The sequence below is a fragment of the Zonotrichia albicollis genome, chromosome 28 (assembly GCF_047830755.1).
Source record: "Zonotrichia albicollis isolate bZonAlb1 chromosome 28, bZonAlb1.hap1, whole genome shotgun sequence".
Taxonomy (NCBI): domain Eukaryota; kingdom Metazoa; phylum Chordata; class Aves; order Passeriformes; family Passerellidae; genus Zonotrichia; species Zonotrichia albicollis.
Window position 1 is genome coordinate 3,019,584 of NC_133846.1, and position 25,092 is coordinate 3,044,675.

The 25,092-nt window shown below is 36.0% G+C and overlaps 1 protein-coding gene across 4 annotated transcripts in view; it reads left to right on the forward strand.

The window, feature by feature from the left end:
• TRIM33 (tripartite motif containing 33) overlaps window positions 1–25,092 on the forward strand; it is a 55,340-nt gene that overhangs the window by 12,829 nt on the left and 17,419 nt on the right. For all 4 annotated transcript variants that reach the window (XR_012577090.1, XR_012577089.1, XM_074527957.1 and 1 more), the window contains exons 2-10: window positions 4,074–4,192; window positions 6,378–6,525; window positions 9,529–9,661; window positions 15,059–15,175; window positions 19,447–19,561; window positions 20,394–20,540; window positions 22,576–22,693; window positions 24,023–24,270; window positions 24,520–24,684. Coding sequence is in view for 2 of the 4 variants with exons in the window: in XM_074527957.1 (XP_074384058.1) it covers window positions 4,074–4,192; window positions 6,378–6,525; window positions 9,529–9,661; window positions 15,059–15,175; window positions 19,447–19,561; window positions 20,394–20,540; window positions 22,576–22,693; window positions 24,023–24,270; window positions 24,520–24,684 (1,310 nt within the window). In the remaining 2 variants the exon portion in view is untranslated. The remainder of the gene's footprint in view (window positions 1–4,073; window positions 4,193–6,377; window positions 6,526–9,528; window positions 9,662–15,058; window positions 15,176–19,446; window positions 19,562–20,393; window positions 20,541–22,575; window positions 22,694–24,022; window positions 24,271–24,519; window positions 24,685–25,092) is intronic.

Consider the following 25,092-nt stretch of genomic DNA (forward strand, 5'->3'; position numbering starts at 1 on the left):
AATAAAATTGATCTTTGAACAGTTTTTTACTATGCTTTTGGAAGGCAGAGGTACAGTGAGAATGTTTGTACCAACACTAATGTGTTTGTTGTTGTTCTCCATCAAACAAATCGTAGTGAGTTCTGCTGGAGTATAAATAGGATGATGCTTCTGTATTTACTTTTATTTTCTTCTATAAGATTATTTTTTTAAATTGAAACCGACAGTGAAAACTTGTTTTTCACAGAGGTTACATAAACATTTGAATCTTAGTTTGTCCTAAAATACATTCTCACTAAACTTTTTGCAGTAAACTTTGTTAGCTCCCAAATTATCTCAAGTTTTGGCAGCTAAGATTCTTTTTTTCTATGTAAATGCTATTTCAGTGTGATTTTCTCCACTTTTCCCTCCTGCCTTAGAAAATTAGCCACATCTGTATCTTTTCAGTACATTCATTTCTAGTACGAATGCTGCTGCAGTAATTTGGTTTTTATTAGATTAAAAGACCAGGATATGAGATGTTTAGTGGCTCATGTATTATTGGAAAGCTGCTGTTGGAAATAAAGGGTGTTGAGATGTGAAAAAGAAGTGTAAAGTGCTAAGTGAGGATGGCAGAGCCTTGAATTTGAGTTTTGATCTCTTGAGGTTTGTGCAGAACTCTTGGGGCATTTTGTGCAGGTTTTATTTGAATGTGGAGGTGCAGAAATTGGGTGTTGGGTTACCCCGGCCAGAATCCAGCCTGTGGGCTCTCACTTGGATTAAAACTTTTATTTTTTAAGCTTTCATTGGTTTGGCTACTTTAAAACCAACCCAAAAGTTGCCTTACAGGAAGGGATTTTCATCTGTAGAATTTGAATTTTCTGATCTCTAGAGATTACAGATCTTGAGCTTCTTCTGTTTTGTTGTTTTCCTGAAATATTTTGTTTGTTTGACCCAAGACAGCACTAAAAATCAAATTTAGGTTTGGTTTTGATGGAGTAGTTTTAATGGTAAATAGCAGAAATTTTTGTTTTGTAAGTTTATACACATCAGCTGCTGCATGGCTTTCAGCTGGTATTCCCTACAGAATTTTGTCTCTCAGTTGTCAGAAAACCTCAAAATTCTGCGTATGGGGAGGGTTCCACTGTGTGTGAAAGCTCTTGGATGTGTAGCTGCTGCAGAACTTGTTATTTTTCATACCCTGCTTTTGAGATGAGACAGGGAATTTTTGGTTGGATTGTTGCTGCTCTGCAGTGAATCTCCTGTGGTCTGAAGCCGTCATTAATTTTAGCACTTGAAAAAATTAATGCTACTCCACTACTAATGTAATTAATCTCCCTGAAATAAGTCCTACTGTCCTAATTGAATATCCACAAAGGAGCTGAGCATCATTTAATTACACTTCTCAACGTTGTTTTAGTGTGTGAAAATACCCAATGGCTTGGAAAGCTTCTTGAGGATTATATTCTCAATAAATTGTATAGAAATTTGATTTAAGATCCAATGACACTTCTGTGAATTGTGAGCCACTACCTAAGTTATAAATAGGTTTTCAAACCTTTATGGGGGCTGTTCATAGACATCTTTAAATGTCAATTTTGCTTCATGTGGTAACTCCTTTGCAGCTCTGCTGAGGATTTAAAACTAATTTAGTGATTACAGAGGATAACATAGCAGGATGGTGGTGTTTTATTGCTTCATCTGCCTCCCTGACCTCACGGAAATAAATTATATTTAAAATCTACCTGGGAGAACACTGAGACATTCCTGAAGTCACCCCAGCTATCTGGGCACAGCCCTCCTAATGCTTGAGACAGGCTGGACCACAGACTGTTCTAAAAAATAATCGAAAAACCACAAATATCTTTTTATCTAAATTTTTTTTATCTAAAATCAACAGGGAAAAAATTAAATATTTATTTAGGGACAACAAATTACTTTGCTGAAAAGATAGGATTTTTTGGGGGAAGGAATAAGTAGGAAAAACTGAGTTTGATGTAGAAATTAGGAAAATTAGGGAAATCCCCAGCTAGGTGGGGATTTTTCTGTAGAGGTCTGTGAGTATTTTGGGATTAGTTGAGGGAGTGCATTTTGGGGTGAAAGCTGTTCCACACCTGTAATGGCTGGTTTTTAATGGCAATGCCAAGCTGGAATCCTTTGCCCAGATGAGAGGAGGAGTTTGCTTTGTGTTTGGTGTTTCTGGGCAGGCTGAGTGTGCTGTGCTTCTGTGCTTAAATGTGTTTGGTGTTTCTGGGCAGGCTGATTTGGGAGTTTTGCTGCCCTAGGGCCTGTGGGGGACTGCAGTTCTGTGAGTGTCCCTACAAAGGGCAGAGAAAATCATGCATCTGACCCCATGGATATCAGAATTACTTTTATAATTAATAATTAATAATTAATAATTAATTACTTTATTATACTATATTTATTTATATTTATTATGCTATATTTATTATACTATAATATTATTTACTTATTTACTTTATTATGCTATATTATTCTAGGTTAATTAATTACTATATTATACCTTATTTATATATATTTATTATACTATATTTCCTTCATTATACTATAATATTATTTACTTTACTCATTTATTTTATTATACTATATTATTCTAGGCTGATTAATTACTTTATTATACTATATTTATTTATTTATATTTATTATTCTATATATACTTTATTATACTATAATATTATTTACTTTATTTACTTTATTATACTATATTATTCTAGGCTAATTAATTACTTTATTATACTGTATTTATTTATATTTATTATAATATATTTACTTTATTATACTATAATATTATTTAATTTATTGAACTTATTTACTTTATTATACTATAATATTCTAGGCTAGTTAATTACTTTATTATATTGTATTTACTTTACTGTACTTATTTACTTTATTGTACTATAATATTATTTACTTTACTCATTTATTTTATAATACTATATTATTCTAGGCTAATTGATTACTTTATTATACTATATTTGTTTATTTATATTTACTACACTATATTTACTATATTATACTATAATATTATTTACTTTACTTATTTACTTTATTATACTATCTTATCCTAGGCTAATTAATTACTTTATTATTCTTTATTTATTTATATTTACTATACTATATTTACTTTATTATACTATAATATTATTTACTTTATTTATTTACTTTATTGTACTATATTATTCTAGGCTAATTAATTTATTATACTGTATTTATTTATTTATATTTATTATACTATATTTATCTTATTATACTATAATATTATTTACTTTCTTGAACTTATTTACTTTATTATACTATAATATTATTTACTTTACTCATTTGCTTTATTATACTATATTATTCTAGGCTAATTAAGTACTTTATTATTATACTTTATTTATTTATTTATTTATATTTACTATACTATATTTACTATATTATACTGTAATACTATTTACTTGTTTACTTTATTATACTATATTATTCTAGGCTAATTAATTACTTTATTATACTATATTGTTCTATACATGTAAAACTGAATCTGCCACGCACTCAACCCTGCACTCACTGCCCAGAATCTCGTGATTTTCACCCTCAGTCCTGACACACACACACACACCTGGCCCTGACAGGCCAAGGAAACAAAACACCCTCACTGTGGGTAAATAATCTCCATATTGCATTCTGCTTTTGCACAAACACAGGCACAGCAAATTATAAGAATTGTGGGTTTTTTTCCTCTGATGTTCTGAGAATGTGAAACTCAGAAATAATCCTGGGAAGAATTGTGCCTTGCTTTTCTCTGTGAGGAGAAATGTGGGGCTCCAGTGGGGTGCTGTGTTTTGCTGCCCTCAGAGCCTGTTTGTGCTGTGTTTTGCTGTGATTTTCTGTGCTTTGCTGCCCTCAGAGCCTGTATTTTGCTGTGATTTTCTGTGTTTTGCTGCCCTCAGAGCCTGTATTTTGCTGTGATTTTCTGTGTTTTGCTGCCCTCAGAGCCTGTGTTTTGCTGTGTTTTGCTGTGTTTTGCTGCCCTCAGAGCCTGTGTTTTGCTGTGTTTTGCTGTGATTTTCTGTGTTCTGCTGCCCTCAGAGCCTGTGTTTTGCTGTGTTTTGCAGTGGGGGTGATCAGGTGCCCCATCTGCCGCCAGGAGTGCCGGCAGATCGACCTGGTGGACAATTACTTTGTGAAGGACACCTCAGAGAGCCCCAGCAGCTCGGACGAGAAGTCAGAGCAGGTGAGGACGGTCCTGGCCCAGCCTCTGCCCTCTGGGGCTGCCAGGGCTCCCCACAGGGATTCTGGTGCCTTTCTCCCCAACCCTGCTCTGCTCTCTGGTGCTGAGAGTGCTCCCCAGGACAATTCTGGTGCCTTTTCCCCTCCCCTTTCTGCTCTCTGGATCTGTCAGCTCTCCCCAGAACAATTCTGATGGCTTTTCCCCCCAACCCTTTCTGCTCTCTAGGGCTGTCAACTCTCCCTAAAACAGTTCTGGTGCTTTTCCCCATCCCTGCTCTGCTCTCTGGGTTTGTCAGTGCTCTCTAGAACAATTCTGGTGCCTTTTCCCCTCCCCTTTCTGCTCTCTGGGGCTGCCAGTTCTCCCTAGAACAATTCTGGTGCCTTTTCCCCACCCTTCCTCTGCTCTCTGGGGCTGGCAGAGCTGCCCTGATGATTCTGGTACTTCTCCCCCACCCCTCCTCTGATTTCTGGATCAGTCAGCTCTCCCTAGAACAATCCTGGTGCCTTTTTCCCTCCCATTTCTGCTCTCTGGATCAGTCAGCTCTCCCTAGAACAATCCTGGTGCCTTTTCCCCCTAAGCCTTTCTGCTGTCTCGGGCTGTCAGTGCTCCTCAGGATGATGCTGATGGCTTTTCCCCAACCCTGCTCTGTTCTCTGGGTCTGTCAGCCCTCCCCAGAACAATTCTGGTGCTTTTCCCCCTCCTCTTTCTGCTCTCTGGGTCTGTCAGTGCTCCCCAGAGTAATTCTGGTGCCTTTTCCCCACCCCTCCTCTGCCTTTTTCCCCTCCCCTTTCTGCTCTCTGGTCCTGTCAGTGCTCCTCAGGATGATTCTGGTGCCTTTTCCCCACCCCTCCTCTGATCTCTGGTTCTGTCAGTTCTCCTTAGGACAATGCTGGTGCCTTTTCCCAAACCCTTTCTGCTCCCTGGGGCTGTCAGTTCTCCCTAGAACAATCCTGGTGCCTTTTTCCTACCCCTCCTGTGCTCCCTGGTCCTGTCAGTGCTTCCAGGACAATTTTCATGGCTGTCCCCACTCCTGCTCTGCTCTTTGGGTCTGTCAGTGCTCTATAGAACAATTCTGGTACCTTTTTTCCCCTCCCCGTTCTGCTCTCTGCTCCTGTCAGCTCTCTTTAGAGCAATTCTGGTGCCTTTTTCCCACCCCTCCTCTGATCTCTGGGTCTTCCATTGCACCCTAGGAAAATTTTGGTACCTTTTGCTCCCAACCCTTTCTGCTCTCTGTGTCTGTCAGCTCTCCCCAGAACAATTCTGATGGCTTTCCCCCCAACCCTTTCTGCTCTCTAGGGCTGTCAGCTCTCCATAAAACAGTTCTGGTGCCTTTTCCCCACCCCTGCTCTGCTCTCTGGGTTTGTCAGTGCTCTATAGAACAATTCTGGTCCCTTTTCCCCACCCCTCCTCTGATCTCTGGTCCTGTCAGTGTTCCCCAGAGCAATCCTGGTTCCTTTTTCCCCCAACCCTTTCTGCTCTCTGGGTCTGTCAGCTCTCCCTAAAACAATTCTGATGCCTTTTCCCCCATCCCTCCTCTGATTTCTGGTCCTGTCAACTCTCCTTAGAACAATCCTGGTGCCTTTTCCCAAACCCTTTCTGCTCTCTGGATCTGTCAGCTCTCCCCAGAACAATTCTGATGGCTTTTCCCCCAAACATTTCTGCTCTCTGGGTCTGTCAGCTCTCCATAAAACAGTTCTGGTGCCTTTTCCCCATCCCTGCTCTGCTCTCTGGGTTTGTCAGTGCTCTATAGAACAATTCCGGTGCCTTTTCCCCCCAACCCTTTCTGCTCTCTGGGTGTATCAGTGCTCCCCAGAACAATCCTGGTTCCTTTTTCCCCCAATCCTTTCTGCTCTCTGGATCTGTCAGCTCTCCCCAGAACAATTCTGATGGCTTTTCCCCCAACCCTTTCTGCTTTCTGGGGCTGTCATTTCTCCCCAGAACAATCCCGGTGCCTTTTTCCCTCCCCTTTCTGCTCTCTGGGGCTGTCAGCTCTCCATAAAACAATCCTGGTGCCTTTTCCCCATCCCTGCTCTGCTCTCTGGGTTTGTCAGTGCTCTCTAGAACAATTCTGGTGCCTTTTTCCCCCCAACCCTTTCTGCTCTCTGGTTTTATCAGTGCTCCCCAGAACAATCCTGCTGCCTTTTCCCCCAAACCTTTCTAGGATAACCGTGGTTTCTGTTGCCCCCAGGTGTGCACCAGCTGTGAGGACAATGCCAGCGCTGTGGGGTTCTGTGTGGAGTGTGGGGAGTGGCTGTGCAAGACCTGCATCGAGGCTCACCAGCGAGTCAAGTTCACCAAGGACCACATGATCCGCAAAAAAGAGGATGTGTCCTCAGGTGGGTGTTGGTGTCCCTTTGTCCTGCCTGCTCCAAAAGCCTCTTCTATTTTATTTTAAAAAAAAGGGGGAGGATGATGGTAACAACCAGCTCTGTGGGTTTCCTTTCCCCCAGGATTTGGGAAAAGTGCAGTAAAAAGTTACCCGTGCAAAATTAGAAGCTGTAAAAATAGAGGAAGAATTGAATTTATAACAGTGATACTTTGTGCATTTGGAAAGGATTTAGATCTAGATAATAGAATTCTAGATTAATAAATTAGTAGAATTAGATTGTTTAGTAGAACAAGTATCTAAATGGAGGGGCTGGAATCTGGAGAACAGTGACATATTATAAATCTTATCCATTGTTCAAGGAAATTAAATTACCCATTTTGTTGTATTTTGTTATGAGAAGCAATTATAGTTCTCCCTGTAGAAACATGTATATAAGTTTATGTAGTTATATAATTATATAGTTAAATAGTTATATTGATATAGTTTATATAGTTAAATAGTTATAAAATTTATATAGTTAAATAGTTATATAATTTATATAGTTCTAACTATATATTTTATATAGTTACATAGTTATATAGTTTATAAAGTTATATGGTTATATAATGTATACAGTTATATAATTTATATAGTTGTTATAACTATATATTTTATATAGTTACATAGTTATAGTTATATAGTTTATAAAGTTGTATGGTTATATATTTTATATTGTTATATAATTTATAGTTCGTTATAACTATATATTTTATATAGTTACATAATTTATATAGTTATATAATTTATATAGTTAGTTATAACTATATATTTTATGTAGTTACATAGTTATAGTTATATAGTTTATATAGTTATAACTATATATTTTATATAGTTACCTTCATATAGTTACCTTATTACCTTTATATAGTTACCTTATATAATTTATATAGTTAAATAGTTAGAACTATATATTTTATGTTATTACCTAGTTATAGTTATATAGTTTATATAGTTATAACTATACCTTTTATGTAGTTACCTTCAATATATTCTGTTATTTTGTACTGATATTACTGAGTAAATGTAGAATTTGAATCTGTTTTAGGTTTAATCCCTCAGTGAGCAAAATTGAATATGTGAATTTTGTGTAGGTTTTTCAGGTGTGCAGCCTTATTAGAAATAAATTCTTGAGCTGTTGTTTGGTCATGTATCATTTGTAGCCTATTGAGGTCATGTGGAAAATCATCTCACAGCAGGTCCAGCCTATCTGGATTTTATCATCTGTGCCTGTTGAGGTCATGTGGAAAATGTTCTCCAAACAGGTCCAGGGTATCTGGATTTGAGATTAGAAAATCCTGTCTGTACATGGGTTAAAAGTTCTGATTTAAAGATTTGTAGGTTCTCCACAATCTGGGTGTGTCTGAAAATGATAACATTGAGGGAGAGAGATCTCAACACTTTGCTGTCTTCATTTAAATGTATTTAAAATTAATTAAGATCTCCATAATTGTCTTGTTGTATCCTGTCAAAGGACCAAACACGACTTTTCTTTTTAAAAATTGTTTAATAGTTAAAAAGTTTGCTGTTGAGCTTAGTTCCTTTAGATAGGGATTTTATTTCATTTGCTCTATCAAATAAACCTCATTTTGGAGAGGCTTCTCTTTATGTCTTAATGAATATTTTTAATAAGAAATATTATCCATTTAAGATTAAATATATTAAGCTTTATAGGTGAGAAACCCTTAAACTCAATCAAATTATAAGGCCCAAGAAAGAATTAATTGATGTTTTTACAAGGAAAGTTAAATGTGATGTTACAGCTCAGCTTTCCTTTTGATACCTGCTGGGCGGGGGCTGAAAAGGGACTGTTCCAAAACCAGAAAGTTTATAAAAATATAAAAATTTAAATTATAATATATATTAATATAATAATATAATAATAATAATATAATAATATAATATAATAATAATAAAATAATATATTATAATAATATTATTATACAGTTCTATAATATTGTAATAATATCAATATTATAATGATAATATACAATATATATTTATATTTAAATATAAGTTAATTAAATTATAAAATATTTTATAACTATAAAGTTTATAAAATAAAGGTTTTAAAATAAAGTTTATAAAATAAACTTTCCATCAGAAATTGTATTTATTGTGATTGTGGGGAAGGGCTGGTGAATGTTTTTTTTTTCTTCTTAGACTCAAAGATGTGCCCTGGAGATTTTAAATTTCTCTCAGTGAGTGGCAGCTATAGGTTCATCAGCTCTTTCTTTACAATAACTTGCATGATATATCCAGCTTCAGAAACACTGGAGAGTGAGGGAAATTCATTTAAACTCTACCTCCTGTACCTTCCAAAGGCTGCTTTCCTCTTTGCTAAGCTCAAAACATCTTCACAACACTGTACAGATTTCTATTTAGAAAACCCAGAGTTATTTTTTGCCATTATTATAATTAACTTTTAACACAGGCAACATTTGCTTTGCAGTTGCCACTTCAGTTGTGTTTGATTAAATGAGGTGTTTGAAGGGATAAGTTGGAAAATCCATGAGGTAAAAAGGGTTTTAAAAAACCTTAAAAAAAGGTTTAAAAGGTTTGAAAGGGTTGAGCCATCCTTCAGTGTGTCAGAGTTGAAATTATATGGAATTAAATCTTTATAAAGATGAAATCTTTATAACCACACGTACACTGCGCTGGTGTTTGTGTGCAGTCTTACGGGGCCTTTTGGGTGCTCATGAGAAAAGATGAATAAATAAATAAAGCAAAATGAAGGAGTAAAGAATGAAAACAGCTCTAAAGCACTGGCACTGTAAATCCCAGAGCCCTGGAGGTTGGGAAGGAGCTCTGAGCTCATCAAATCCAGGTTCTCACAGGAGCCTCAGCCTGAGAGCACATCTGGAGGTGCCTTTGCAAGTTCTTGGTTGTTGCTGGAAGTTAATTGGGTTGTTTTGCTCTTCACATTGTCTCCATTGAATTTTAAAATGCACAAATGGTTTCTTTTTAAAAACAGAAGCCGTGGGAGCATCTGGTCAGCGTCCTGTTTTCTGCCCTGTCCACAAACAAGAGCAGTTGAAACTTTTCTGTGAAACCTGTGACAGGCTGACATGCAGAGACTGTCAGCTACTGGAGCACAAAGAACACAGGTACAGATACACAAATATTCTAAATATTTCTGAACTCCTGTGCTGTCTCAGAGGGTGAAGTGGCATTGATGGGAGCTGCTTGTGTTGGAAATTCTGCTGCATTTATTCCTGGTTGGAATGAAGCCATGCCTTGCAGAAAACTGTGGTGTTTTTTGGGAGGAATGATGAATCTGTGTTCTTAGAAGGCTAATTTATTATTTTGTGATCTGTAATATATTAAAGAATACTATACTAAAGAATACAGAAAGATGCAGACAGAAGGCTTAAAGATAATAATGAAAAACTTGTGATTCCTTCCAGAGTCCCAACACAGCTTGACCATAATTGGCCAATAAATCAAAACAACTCACATGAAACCAATCAAACAAACACCTGTTGGTAAACAATGTCCAAACCACATTCCAAAAGAGAAACAAATCAGATAATTATTATTTTCATTTTTCTCTGAGGCTTCTCAGCTTCCCTGAGAAGGATTTCTTTCCCAGGAGAAGAAATCCTGGGCAAAGAGATTTTTCAAAAAATGAGATGGTGACAGAGAAACCTGTGTGAAATGATGGAAACTTGAGCTTTGTCAAGTCCCCTAAAATGAGATTTAAGCCCAGATGGGCTGAGGAGGTTTTTGTGATTCAGGTGCTCATTTGCCTGGCAGCTCCCAGTGCAATCTCTGTGGTCAGGACTGGGTTGGAAATTCCTGCAGCCCTGAACACCTGGTGCTGTAAAAGAAGCAAAAGTGATAGAGTGAGTCATGGCTGGGGTCAGGAATTTTCTGAAAGGGCTTTTTTGGTTGTGCAACAGTCCTTAGGGGAATTTTGTAAAGGAAAGTCTAAATTTTGCCCTTTATATTCGTGTATTCTTCTGGTGCAGAGGGGGAAAATTTGGGTTTAGTTGGGTAAAAGTTGCCTCATTCCAGGTAAAAGGAAATGTTGGGTTTGCTTCTGCTAGAAAAGGAGTTGGAATCCCTTTAATTCACATTCCAACTTCTGCTCTTTAGCAGCTCTGTCATGGAGTTGTTTGAATGTCTGAACAAATATTTTGCAGTGTTATAAAAGAGAATCTGGGGATAATTCATATTTATCAACACCTGCACCACTGCTTTTCCTTAACTCATCTCTCTAAAGGTGTAGTGCAGCAGTCCTTAGGGGAATTTTGTCTAAATTTTGCCTTTTATATTCGTATATTCTTCTGGTGCAGAGGGGAAAAATTTGGGTTTAGTTGGGTAAAAGTTCCAGGTTTTACCTCATTAAAAGGAAATGCTGGGTTTGCTTCTGCTAGAAAAGGAGCTGGAATCCCTTAATTCCAACTTCTGCTCTTTAGCAGCTCTGTCATGGAGTTGTTTGGATGTCTGAACAAATATTTTGCAGTGTTATAAAAGAGAGTCTGGGGATAATTCATATTTATCAACCACTGCTTTTCCTTAACTCTTCTCTCTAAAGGTGTAATATTGAATTGTGTTCTGCTTTTCTTTTTTTTTCTTGGTTTTTTTTTAGAAAAATGACTCTGTTTTTCTCAGAATAGTGATTATTCTCAGACTGCTACAGCAGCCTGTGGATAACTTTTACTTTGAAATAATAATGATAATGATAATAATAACCATTATTGTTATTATTTAATAATAATAAAAACCTTTACTTTGAAATGACAATAATAATTATTATTATATTAACACCCTCAAAACTTTTCCTTTGAAATAACAACAATAATAATAACACCCTCAAAACTGTTACTTTGAATTATTATTATTATTATTATCATTATCATTATCATTATTATTATTATATTTTTATTACTATTATAATTTTATTATTATCATAATTTTATTATTATTTTTATTATTATTATATTTTTATTATTATTTATTATTATTATATTTTTATTATTATATTTTTATTATTATTATATTTTTATTACTATTATAATTTATTATTATTATTATTTTATTATTAGGTTTTTATTATTATTATATTTTTATTTTTATTATTATTATATTTTTCATTACTATTATAATTTTATTATTATCATAATTTTATTATTAGGTTTTTATTATTATTATTATTATTATTATATTTTTATTATTATATTTTTATTACTATTATAATTTTATTATTATTATAATTTTATTATTAGGTTTTTATTATTATTATTATTATTAATTATTATTATTATATTTTTATTATTATATTTTTATTATTATTATATTTTATTATTATATTTTTATTATTATTATATTTTTATTACTATTACAATTTATTATTATTATTTTATTATTAGGTTTTTATTATATTATTATTATTATTATTATTATTATTATTATTATTATTATTATCATAATTTTATTATTAGGTTTTTATTATTATTATATTTTTATTATTATTCTTTATTATTATTATAGTTTTATATTATTATTATTATTATTATTATTATTATTATTATTATTATTATTATTATTATTATTATTATTATTATTATTATTATTATTATTATTATTATTTTAACACCCTCAAATGTTCCTGCTCTGTTCTTTCATATCCTGGGTGACTCCCTTGTCACAAGGGTGCTCTCCTGGGATTTATTCACTGACTTGGTCCTGTTGGTTTCTTTGCCTCTGTTCTCTGCATTAACAGCTGATCTTGCCCTGCTTACCTGTGCTCTTCCAGAAGGAGAATTTATTGTTATTAATGTGCTTTTTTTTGCAGAATGTTCTTTCCAGATGGTTCTGAGTGCAGGTGTGAATTACATTGATTGAGGCACTGCCTGAAGTACAGCTGAGATTTCAGGGAGAATCATGGCAAATGGCAAAAAATTGATTTTAATCCCTTGTTTTCTTCTTACCTGAAATCCTAATATTTTACCCCAAAGGAGGGTGAATCACCATTTCTGTACCTCCAGTTCAGAATCTCAATTTTAGGATTCCAGAATGGTTTGGGGTTGGAAGGACCTTAAAGATCACCCAGTTCCCCTGTCAGGGCAGGGATTGCTGGGGTTCTGTGGAAAGCTGACAATAATTCCACACCTGATGCTGTGAGATTCCTGAATTTGGGCACTTGGGACTTTTTCAGTGCAATACTGAAAAAAGAAAAGGATTTTGGCTGTAAAAAGAGTTACAGATCAATTTTAGCAGTACAAACTGCAAGTAGATTTTTCACTTCTCCTTCAAGCGGAAATATAATTTTGAGCTTAATGAAAATAATTTCAGAAAATCAGCAGTTCCCAAACATTTCAAGTTTTTCTCTCTGGGCTTTAGGAATGCTGCATTTTTGTGTTTCAGTATCTAAAATCTTGTGCTGTCTGTCTGTCTGTCTGCAAGAACTTTAACCTGTTCTTAGAAAAAGCAAAATTCCACCACTGAGAATGAAGAATCTCAACTCTTGAAATTCAGATTAGTCTGGTACAAACTGAATTAACAGGAGTGGAATTGTTTTTGTTGTCAATGATGTTCTTTGTCTGTTATCATGCTTGTGAGTCATTTAAATAAAAAAACTGTGAGTTTGCTGACATCCAGACAATCTTTTATTTTGGGTTGTAATGTTCTACACTGTGACAGAAGACAACACTGATTTTTTCTTAATTTTCTTTGGAAGATGCTGTAAATTGTTTCTAAAGCACCTTATAGAATGCTTCATTAATTGCAGCAATTTTCTGCCAATTTGAATATTGGCAAAGCATTGCCAAGGTGTTCTGGAACATTAAGTTTTCCCTATTGTTAACAAATTACATTTCAGAAGCAGGATTATTTATTTATTTATTGCCTAGACAAAACTTATTTATTTAAAAAATATATAAAATAATTTATAAAAATTATTTATTTCCAAGACAAAACTTAGCAAGTCAGGAATCTTGGATTTGGAGCAGTTGATCAGAAATCCATGGAGCTGCTTTAATTTTAATTCCCTTTGGTCATTTTTTTGTAAAAGCATTTTGCTTCTGTGACATTCTTAATTGCAATATTTTAGGAAAAGGCACCAAATTTTGTTATTTTCCCTCAGTGTTGGTAGTTACCCTCTTTTCAGATGAAGTAATGGAAAGTACCTTTGACAGCAGCTTCAGCTGAAGAGCTTGGAAGGGAAAATTCAAATTCCTCACTTGGAAGCAGCAGAGGTGGAAAAAACTTGAAGTTTATTTAATAGGGAAAATTTTCTTCAGATTAAACCAATTCAGTCCAACATGAGCTGAAAAACTGGGGAATTTGGGATAATTTAGGTTTTTTTTCCTCATCAAAAAAAGGAGGCACTGCATCCCTGTGTGGTTGGAATTGATCATTTCCCACAGAGATTCAATCTCCTGGCCAACACCAAAATTCTTTTTTCAACATTTTACACACTGATCAGAATTAGATTAGAATTTTTAAAATTCAGCTGTAACAGTTGAAATATTTCATTGTAAGGCCTCTGATAACTGTGTAACAAGTTGAAATATTAAAATATTATTTAATATTCAACTGTAACAATTGAAATATTAAAATGTTTTTATGTTTCATAGTAAAACCTCTAACTGTGTAACATGCTGAAATATTAGAATTTTTAACAATTCAACTGTAACAGTTAAAATATTTCATATGAAGGCCTCTGATAACTGTGTAACAAGTTGGAATATTAGAATATTTTTATGTTTCATAGTAAGGCCTCTGATAACTGTGTAACAAGTTGGAATATTAGAATTTTTAAAATTCAACTGTAACAGTTGAAATATTTCATTGTAAGGCCTCTGATAACTGTGTAACAAGTTGAAATATTAAAATATTTTTATGTTTCATAGTAAGGCCTCTGTGTAACAAGTTGAAATATTTTAATATTTTTAATATTCAACTGTAACAGTTAAAATATTAAAATATTTTTATGCTTCATAGTTAAGGCTCTGATAACTTTGTAACAAGTTGAAATATTAAAATTTTTTTTAATATTCAACTGTAACAGTTGAAATATTAAAATGTTTTTATTCTTCATAGTAAGACCTCTGATAGCTGTGTAACAAGTTGAAATATTAAAATATTTTTATGTTTCATAGTAAGGCCTCTGTGTAACAAGTCGAAATATTAAAATATTCTTTAATATTCAACTGTAACAATTGAAATATTAAAATGTTTTTGTTTCATAGTAAAACCTCTAACTGTGTAACATGCTGAAATATTAAAATTTTTAACAATTCAACTGTAACAGTTAAAATATTTCATATGAAGGCCTCTGATAACTGTGTAACAAGTTGAAATATTTTAATATTTTTAATATTCAACTGTAAGTTAAAATTTAAAATTTAAAAAAAATCACAGTCTGATTTTTCTTAGTGTTTTCTTTCTCTGTGGTTTTTTATTTTTTTTCTCTGTCATATTTTTTTCCAAATTTCACGGTTTTGCACCTGAGTTTCAGCCCTGGGTAATCAGTTTTTCTCTTGTCCCTTGAAAAGGTACCAGTTCCTGGAAGAAGCTTTTCAGAACCAGAAGGGTGCAATCGAAAACCTCTTGGCCAAACTCCTGGAGAAAAAGAATTATGTAAATTTTGCAGCTGCCCAAGTTCAAAATAGGTGAGTTCCTCAAAATAATCAGCTGTTACATTGGGTTTTTAATGAGACACAGCAAAATGAATGGTGGGATTAAAATAACACAGTAGAGTTAATTCTGTATCTTAATTACTTTTTGTAATTTTTATGAACAAGGCTCTGCATCTCTTATAAGTTCTTATAAGAAATAAATATTAAAAATTGCATTTTTTGTGGCAGCTTTGTGTCACACCTTTGGTTCTATTAATTCATTACACTTTGGGGGTGGAGGAGAAAAAGATGAATAAAAAAGACAAGAAAACCCATCCTGTAATTTCTTTTAAGTTAGCTTTAGGTGACAGAATTGTTGAAATAATAAAATATTTATATGTTTTATACTTAGGCCTCTGATAACTGTGTAACAAGTTGAAATATTAAAATATTCTTTAATATCCAACTGTAACAGTTAAAGTATTAAAACATTTTTATGTTTCATATGAAGGCCTCTGATAACTGTGTAATAAGTTGAAATACTAAAATATGTTTTAATATTCAACTGTTACAGTTGAAATATTAAAATGTTTTTAATATTGAACTGTAGCAGTTGAAATATTAAAATATTTTTATCCTTCATAGTAAGGCCTCTGATATCTGTGTAACAAGTTGAAATATTAAAATATTCTTTCATATCCAACTGTAACAGTTAAAGTATTAAAACATTTTTATGTTTCATATGAAGACCTCTGATAATTGTGTAACAAGTTGAACTATTAAAATATTTTTTAATATTCAACTGCAGCAATTGAAATATTAAAATATTTTTATGTTTCATAGAAAGGCCTCTGATAACTGTACCAAGTTGAACTATTAAAATATTTTTAATATTGAGCTGTAACAATTGAAATATTAAAGTGTTTTATGTTTCATAGTAAGGCCTCTGTGTAACAAGTTGAAATATTTTAATATTTTTAATATTCAACTGTAACAGTTAAAATATTAAAATATTTTTATGCTTCATAGTTAAGGCTCTGATAACTTTGTAACAAGTTGAAATATTAAATTTTTTTTTAATATTCAACTGTAACAGTTGAAATATTAAAATTTATGTTTCATAGTAAGGCCTCTAATACCTGTGTAACAGTTGAAATGTTAAAATATTTTTGTATTTCATAGTAAGACCTCTGATAACTGTGTAACAAGTTGAAATATTAAAATATTTTAATATTGAACTGCAACAATTGAAATATTAAAATATTTTTATGTTTCATAGTAAGACCTCTGATAACTGTGTAACAAGTTGAAATATTAAAATATTTTAATATTGAACTGCAACAATTGAAATATTAAAATATTTTTATGTTTCATAGTAAGACCTCTGATAACTGTGTAACAAGTTGAAATATTGTTTAATATTCAACTGTAACAAATATTTAAATATTTTTCTTTCATAGTAAGGCCCCTGATATCTGTGTAACAAGTTGAAATATTAAAATATTTTTATGTTTCATAGTAAAGCCTCTGTGTAACAAGTTGAAATATTAAAATATCTTTATGTTTCATAGTAAGGCCTCTGATAACTGTGTAACAAGTTGAAATAATAAAATATTTTTTGATATTCAACTGTAACAGTTGAAATTTTAAAATATTTTTATCCTTCATAGTAAGGCCCCTGATATCTGTGTAACAAGTTGAAATATTAAAATATTTTTATGTTTCATAGTAAGACCTCTGATAACTGTGTAACAGTTGAAATATTAAAATATTTTTTAATATTCAACTGTAACAAGTTGAAATACTAAAATATTTTTGTTTCATAGTAAGACCTCTGATAACTGTGTAACAGTTGAAATATTAAAATATTTTTTAATATTCAACTGTAACAAGTTGAAATATTAATATATTTTTGTTTCATAGTAAGGCCTCTGATAACTGTGCATCAAAAACTTGGCGTGAATTTGAATAGGAAACTGTGGTTGGTTGTGGGGTTTTGGTTGGGGTTTTTTTTAGGTGGCTTCAGTTCAGATTTCCAGGGTTTGCTGAAATTCAGCATCTCATTGAGCACCAAGGCAGAGGCAGCTCAGGGAATTCCACCCCGAGTCTCTGGGTTTGCTGAGGTCACCTCAAAATGCCACAGCAGCTGGGCTGGAAAGTACAGGGCACCGAGATAGAAAGAGAAGTTCTGATGTAAATTTTTAACTCCTTGTGGTGCCATCTGTATTTAAAAAAAAAGCATTGTAAGGGATGAAGAACATAGAGCATGACCGAGGCAAATGTGTGGAGAGGGAAGCAATGAAAATTGGTATTTTAGGTGCTGATTTTCCATGGAAGTCTTTGAAAAGACACAAACACAAAAACAAAAAACACAAACACAAAAAGACACAAAAAACACCAAAACACACCCCCACAGTGAAGCGTGGAAATATTGCACATTTGAAGAGACAATCACATAGGGAATGTAAAAAAAAAAGAATTGTAAGGGAGGACCATAGAGCATGACCACGGCAAATGTGTGGAGAGGGAAGCAATGAAAATTGGTATTTTAGGGGCTGATTTTCAATGGAAGTCTTTGAAAAGACACAAACACAAAAACAAAAAACGCAAACACAAAAAGACACAAACACCAAAACACAACACCACAGTGAAACATGGAAATATTGCACATTTGAAGAGACAATCACATAGGGAATTTAAAAAAAAAAATAATTGTAAGGGATGAAGAACATAGAGCATGACCGAGGCAAATGTGTGGAGAGGGGAGCAATGAAAATTGGTATTTTAGGTGCTGATTTTCCATGGAAGTCTTTGAAAAGACACAAACACAAAACCAAAAGACACAAACACAAAAAGACACAAACACAAAAAGACACAAACACCAAAACACACCCCCACATGAAACATTTCTTATTTTTCCTCTCCTCAGAGCTCCTTCAGTTTTGTGTCTGTGCCTCATATTCAAAATTGGGCTCATTGTGCAGGAGTGGCTGAAAATCCACTTTCCATATTTTGTTTGCCATATTTCTGTATTATAATGCTAAGGTGTGTATGATTTAATAATTCTCTCAAATTGCACACTTGAAGAGACAATCACATAGGGAATAATGAAAATGAGAGCTCAAGAAATGTCACAAATATTCTCTGATAGGAATTCCAGGCCAGCAATGGGTGATGGCATTAACACATTGTAATGGTGGGGGTTTTTTTGCCCAAGAATTTCTGCAGCTGGGATTGTGTCAAGATCTCAATTTCTGCTGAGATCTCAATTTCTGTTGAGTGGAATGAATTGTGTCACCTGCACCTCAATTGGTGCAGGTGACACAATTCATTCCACTGCTTTGCTGGTGTGTGGCACACAAAATCCATCATCCCAAAAACCTCAGGGAATGGGAAAAATCAAGGTATTACAATTTTGTTGTCAGTGCTGGCACGAAATCACCATCATGTGTGGTGGTGGAGCACGAAAGTGTGGAAGGAACAGCTCTGCTGGAATAATTGTTGGGTGCCAAAGCCAAGGGTGGATGCCAGGGAGTTAATGAGGGGTTGGTTGGGTGTTTTTTGGAGTTGTGGTGTCACAAAAACCACATTTGTCCCTGGTGCCTTCAAGGGCTCTGACTCCAGCACTGAGTGTTGGTCCTGCAGCTGGGTGACATCAAATCCTTAATCTGGCAGCAAAAAAAAAATCTTTAAAAAATGACAATTTAAGCCTTCACATTGGCTCATGGCAAAGAATTGTGCTGCAGTTGATCTTGTTAGATTAAGGCAGTGTAGGATCAAATAAATGCAGAATTTCCAGGAGTTTAAGAAATGCTGTATTTCAAATTCTGTGGCCAGAGCTCAGGATGATTTGCTTGAATCTGAAGAAGCTGCAAATGCACTAAAACTGAGGAAAAATGGCAGTGATGAAGAGAGATAAAAATCTGACAGCCAGTAGTATTAAAGCACAAGAGAATAACCTAAACTAATATCAGGCACATCATTAGTGAAATGTTTATCTCTTTATTAATTACAGGTCGGTAATAATTTGTTTTTGTTACAAGGGAAGAATTAATTTAAAATTCAGGGTTGATTTCTGGTTAATATAAATGTTCTTAAAAGTTTAAAGCATCAGGTATAAATTTTTCATAGTGACACGATTTGGATATAAATTTATAAATGTCCATACAGACACATGAGGTTGTGGCTGGTTTTTTCTCTGTATAAAGTGTGTAAACTACAAGGACTTTCATATTATTTGTAGTAAAACAAGTTGTAAATTTGTATTTGGCAGTGAAGTGTAAAGTGACTGAGAATCCATTGCTTTTTTTTTGGTTGTTTTTTAGGATAAAAGAAGTAAATGAAACCAACAAACGAGTAGAACAGGAAATCAAAGTGGCCATATTCACCCTCATCAATGAAATCAATAAAAAGGGAAAATCTCTGCTACAGCACCTTGAGGTACACTTGAAATTAAAAGCAATGATGGTGTTGAGGGGAAATATTTGCCAATGGTTTGTTTGGTGTGACTGCAGGTGGTGCAGCACTGAAACTGCCCCTGAGGGATGTGCTGCAGTTAAATTTCTTATTTTTCCTCTCATCAGAGCTCCTTCAGTTTTGTGTCTGTGCCTCATATTCAAAATTGGGCTCATTGTGCAGGAGTGGCTGAAAATCCACTTTCCATATTCTGTTTGCCATATTTCTGTATTATAATGCTAAGGTGTGTATGATTTAATAATTCCCTCAAATAGCTTTTTAATGTTCATGTAAGAACAGTCAGAGCAGTGTTTGTACATGAAGGTGTAATGCTGGTATTTAAAGTTGTATAATACAATTTAGAGACCATGAGTTCAAGCATCTTTTCCAGATGGCATGTTCTGAATAATTGCATTGTGACTTTTATTAAAATCCATGAAAATTTTGTCTGAAAGAGGAAATCATTTGTAAGAAGTTGGATTAGTGCATATGGCCATGCCATGAAAAATTTAAGATCAGATGAATCACAATAGATTTTTCCTGGTTAAGGAACATTAATTTGGCAAGGAAATCCAATGTTCCTGGAAGAATAGAGTAACTTGATTATTAGTAAAAGAAATAATGCAAAATTGCATGAACTTTGGCTTTTCTTATTTACCTAGCATTAATTAAAATTTCCTTGGGACATTTCCCTTTTGATCCAAGGCCTGCCAGCAATTTTCATTTTCCTCTTATATCTAAAAGTCTCGTTGTAACGAATTACTTTATTTACAATTTACAGTTAATTTCTTGCAACAAAGCCTGTGTTCCTTTGCAGAACGTGACCAAGGAGAGGCAGATGAAGCTGCTGCAGCAGCAGAACGACATCACTGGGCTGTCCAGACAAGTGAAGCACGTGATGAACTTCACCAACTGGGCCATTGCCAGCGGCAGCAGCACTGCCCTGCTCTACAGCAAGCGCCTGGTGAGGCCACAGCACTGACCAGTGTGGGGGTGCCAGTTCTGGGCTTCTCTGGGTCTGCACTGAAGGCATTTGAGGTGGTAGTTCATGTCCAGACTCAGGTGTTTGTTATTTCTTATCACTAAAACAGTCTCACTGCTGTGAGCTCAGCAGCTTTTCATTAGAAGGCACAAAATGGCCAATTTCTTGGTACAAGGGCTTTTAAAACTAAACCATCCAATTAAGAACTGACACCTGGATTATTTTCCCTTTTAACCCAATAACTGATCCCACAGAGCCCACAGTGCAGACTTTTGTGCCCAATTACAAAACGCCACCCAAACCCATGGAGAAGGAGGAAAAAGAAGAAACCCAGGATGACACCCTGTGCCCTCCATCTTGCTGCCATCCACCACACACTAAAAATCCCAAAACCTCAATTTCTCAGCAAGTGACACACCTACACTGCTCTGTATAATCTGTTTCACACTTTTGTGGATTCTAGTTTAATTTGAAGTCCAGGAAACTTTCTCCATGGATGAGGGTCAAAGTCAGTGCTCCCCTGGGGTCAGGGCACCCCAGAGCAGACAGAGAAATATTCCCTGTGTGCCCTGGGTTTCCACAATCAGGGAATAATCACAGAAGGCTGATCAATCACTTTATTGTACTATATTATATTTCTCAAGAAGCTCATCCCCTTCCAGACACTCCAGTACAGCTTTTACTTAATTGGTCAATCAATCCAAACACCATCCACTGTCCAATTAAGAAGTTTGGTAAACAAATGTCTATGACACATTCCACATGTGCACAACAACAGGTGCAGCAAGTGGAGATAAGAATTGTTTCTCATTCTTTTCTCTGAGCTTTCTCAGAGCTTCCCAGGAAAATCCTGGGAGAGAGTTGTCTGTCTCTGTTGAGGGGATGTGTGATTTCCACAGGGACCATCCAGTGCAGCCCCTGCCCTGCCAGACACCCCAAAATCCCACCCTGGGCATCCCTGGAGCATTGTCCAAATGCTCCTGGAGCTCTGGCAGCCTTGAGGCAGCGCCCAGAACCCTCTGAGGGAGGAATCTTTCCCTAAAATCCAACCTAAACTCCTCTGGAACAGCCCCAGCCCTTCCCTGGGTCCTGGCCCTGCTCACAGATCAGAGCTGTCCCTTTGAGGAAGAAGCTGCAGCCCCCCAGTGAGGCTCCCAAAACACAACCTTGTGAAGCTTAGAAATGTTACACACTTGAAGAGACAGTCACATAGGTAATAATTAAACTGAGAGCTCAAAAAATGTCACAAAGCATTCTCTGATAGGAATCCACGTCAGGAATTCCACGGGTTCCTCTTCTCCAGCAGAACAAAGTGCCCTCAGCCATTCCTTGTGTGACTGCACAGACCTGGCTGTGCAATTCTGTCCCAATCTCTGTGTCCAGAGAGGGAAAAAGCTCCAATATACCCAGACTGGGATATAACACAAAGTCAAGTGTTGGTAACCAGCAGGATAATTCACTTTTATTGACATGAATACACCCAGTTCTGCACCTGCAGGCCCAGGGGTGTGCTCACCATAACTTTGCCAGTCTGGGAACGTGTCCTGAGCCACAAACACAGAGGAGCAGGGAAATCAAATATATCCATAGTGAGATTAGGACACAAATGAGGTCATATGTTGGTAATCCAAAGGATACACCCAGTTCTGCCATGTGGGTCCATCATGGCACCCTATCTTCAGATCTTACAGCAGAGCCAAGCCATTGTGCAACAATGCACTCTTTACCAGAAGGGTTTAGGGAGTGTTGGTGTGGAAGGAATGGGGTCAGCTCTTTGAAGGCACCTCGGTGTTTCCCTGGACTCGTTTCAATAATGTTGTGGTGTAACAGTGCTGCTCGGCAATCCTCAGAGTAAAGAAATTGTCCAATGTGGGATTTTCCTGACAAACTGAGAATTTCCCAGGCTGTGAACCAAACTTGCTGCTGCCAGTCCTTGTTGGTGTTCCATGGCCTAAACACAGAGTTGTTTCTCATTCCTGGTTTCCCTGTCAGCAGCAGTGTTTTTGTGTTCTCCCAGATCACCTTCCAGCTGAGGCACATCCTGAAGGCTCGCTGTGACCCCGTCCCTGCTGCCAACGGCGCCATCCGCTTCCACTGTGACCCCACCTTCTGGGCCAAGAACGTGGTCAATCTGGGTGAGCAGCCCTGCTTGTTTCATCTCTGATAGTGGGAAAGCTCCCTTGAACTGAGGATATTCATCCAACAGGAGTGAGTGCAGTGTCTCTGAATGCAGGAGGCAAAAACTCAACCATAAAGTCTCATAACCCATCCAGCCCTGATTATTCTCCTTGTCTGCTCTGTTCTTTCTTTTAGCAGAGCTTTCTCTAAATGGATGTTGTGTTCCAGGATGCAGTGGATATTGTACTGGGATTGGTTCTAGGAATGGCCCTAATCACAGAATCACAGAGTGGTTTGGGTTGAAAAGGACCTTAAAAGTCATCTCATTGCACCCCCTGCCATGGCCAGGGACACCTTCCCCTGTCCCAGCTGCTCCAAACCCTGTCCCAGCTGTCCTTGGACACTTCCAGGGATTGGGGCATCCAGAGCATCTCTGGATTTCACACTGGTTCCGTGCCATTTCCACTTAGAGTTTGCAAAGTACAAGTTTGGAATGAGAGAAGAAGACGGAGCACAGTGACACAAAGATACCTGTTAGCACCTGCTTGTGAGCTTCTCAGTTGAATAAAAAATTCATAAAAAATCTGATCAAAATATCAGTTTTTGTGTGTGCTCACTTCTTGCTCAGTGTCCACCATCCAGGTTGGGGTGTTCCTGTCTTCAGCCAAGAGTGTTTATTCTCTGAGGCAGAAAGGAAACTGCCAACCTGCATAAAAAGGGACATTCAGATTCTACTGAGGGCACATTCACAAATTGATTTAAAAACCAACATTTTGCCTTTCCATATAAAAATAGGACAGGAGTTACCTGAAGAGGCAGCCTGGTCCATGACACTGGAGCCAGACAGGATTTGCCTGTAACAGTTTTGGTGTTGTGTTTGTAGAACCTGTTTGAAGTCACTCAGTGGTGGGACACTCAGATATCTCTTCCCAGGCTCTGCTTCTTTATACATAGAAATTTTGTGCTCAAAATGTTTGTTTTCTGTTTTATTTCTCATCTTGTCCATTTCTTGTGAAAGCAGAGAAGTCATTACTATCTGTTATGGCTTTTTGGCTGTGCAGTTCCAGTTCTTTAACTCTTCCCTCACAGATCATATTTTTAATTTTGCTGTCTGTTCTTGTAGTCCGAGTTCTCTTTTTGCTTTTATCATGTCTGGTTATTGAAGACACAAAGAACTTAAATTTTAATTTTTTAAAATTATATCTAATTTTAAAATTTAAATTTTTAAGCTTTCAAGCTTAAATTGCTCTGAGAAAACTGCATAGAAACATCAGAATCTTCCACATATGTCAGCCTGTGAAGGATGATGAGATCTAACTGTTGATTGCTTCTTTGGCTTTTTGTAGGTAACCTGGTCATAGAAAATAAACCAACCCCTAGTTACACTCCCAATGTAGTGGTTGGGCAAACTCCTCCAGGAACAAACCACGTCAACAAAGCTCCAGGACAGATCAACCTGGCCCAGCTTCGCCTGCAGCACATGCAGCAGCAGGTGTATGCCCAGAAGCACCAGCAGCTGCAGCAGATGAGGATGGCCCAGCCTTCCTCTGCCTCTGTGCCCAGGCAGAGCAGCCCCCAGGTCCTGCAGCAGCAGGTGAGTCCTTTGTGTGTTCTTATTTCACCTTCTTGCGCTTTATTTCATCCTAACGCCGAGATTTAAAATTGCCCTGTCAGATCTAAACTTACAAAGCCATTTGTAGACTAAAATCTTCTGAGATTTGAGATACTTTAATGTGACAGCTCTTTGCTTTGCTTGATGTTATGTTGCTGCTGCTGTGGAAAGAGATGGGCTTCTTTTCTCCATGATAAAAGCACAAATTTTAAAAAACCCAAACCCTTGCAGCCTCCCAGGTTGATCAGCATGCAGACCATGCAGAGGGGTAACATGAACTGTGGGGCTTTCCAAGCACACCAGATGAGAATGGCTCAGAATGCTGCTCGTATTCCAGGAATCCCACGCCACAATGGACCTCAGTACTCCATGATGCAACCTCACCTTCAAAGACAAGTATATCCTGTGTACATGCTTCATTGTGCCATTGTGCCAGCCTTTCATTCCAGCTCTAAATGTGTTTATCTGTCCCCTGTAGCTCACAGCTCCACTCATTTATATGCTTCTTTGCCATGTTGCATTACTGTGCTGTGACAGTTTTGCTGAATGTAAGGAAATTCAAACCTTAGGGGTGGAAATGAAATTAAATGCAATGTTTGTGTTGCAGTTTAGTTCTGGGAAGTAAAATGTTTCTTTTTTCACTTTTCAGCTGAAAAGAACATTCAGAGGTTTATTAGGGAATAGTGAGGAGTAGTGGAGTTCAAAGTGATGGAGTTGAGGGGTTTTGATGAAATCAGCTGCTGAAGTGGTTTTAAATTCACACCTGAAGCAGGGATGCAGAGCTCTGCATGCCATTAAGAATAA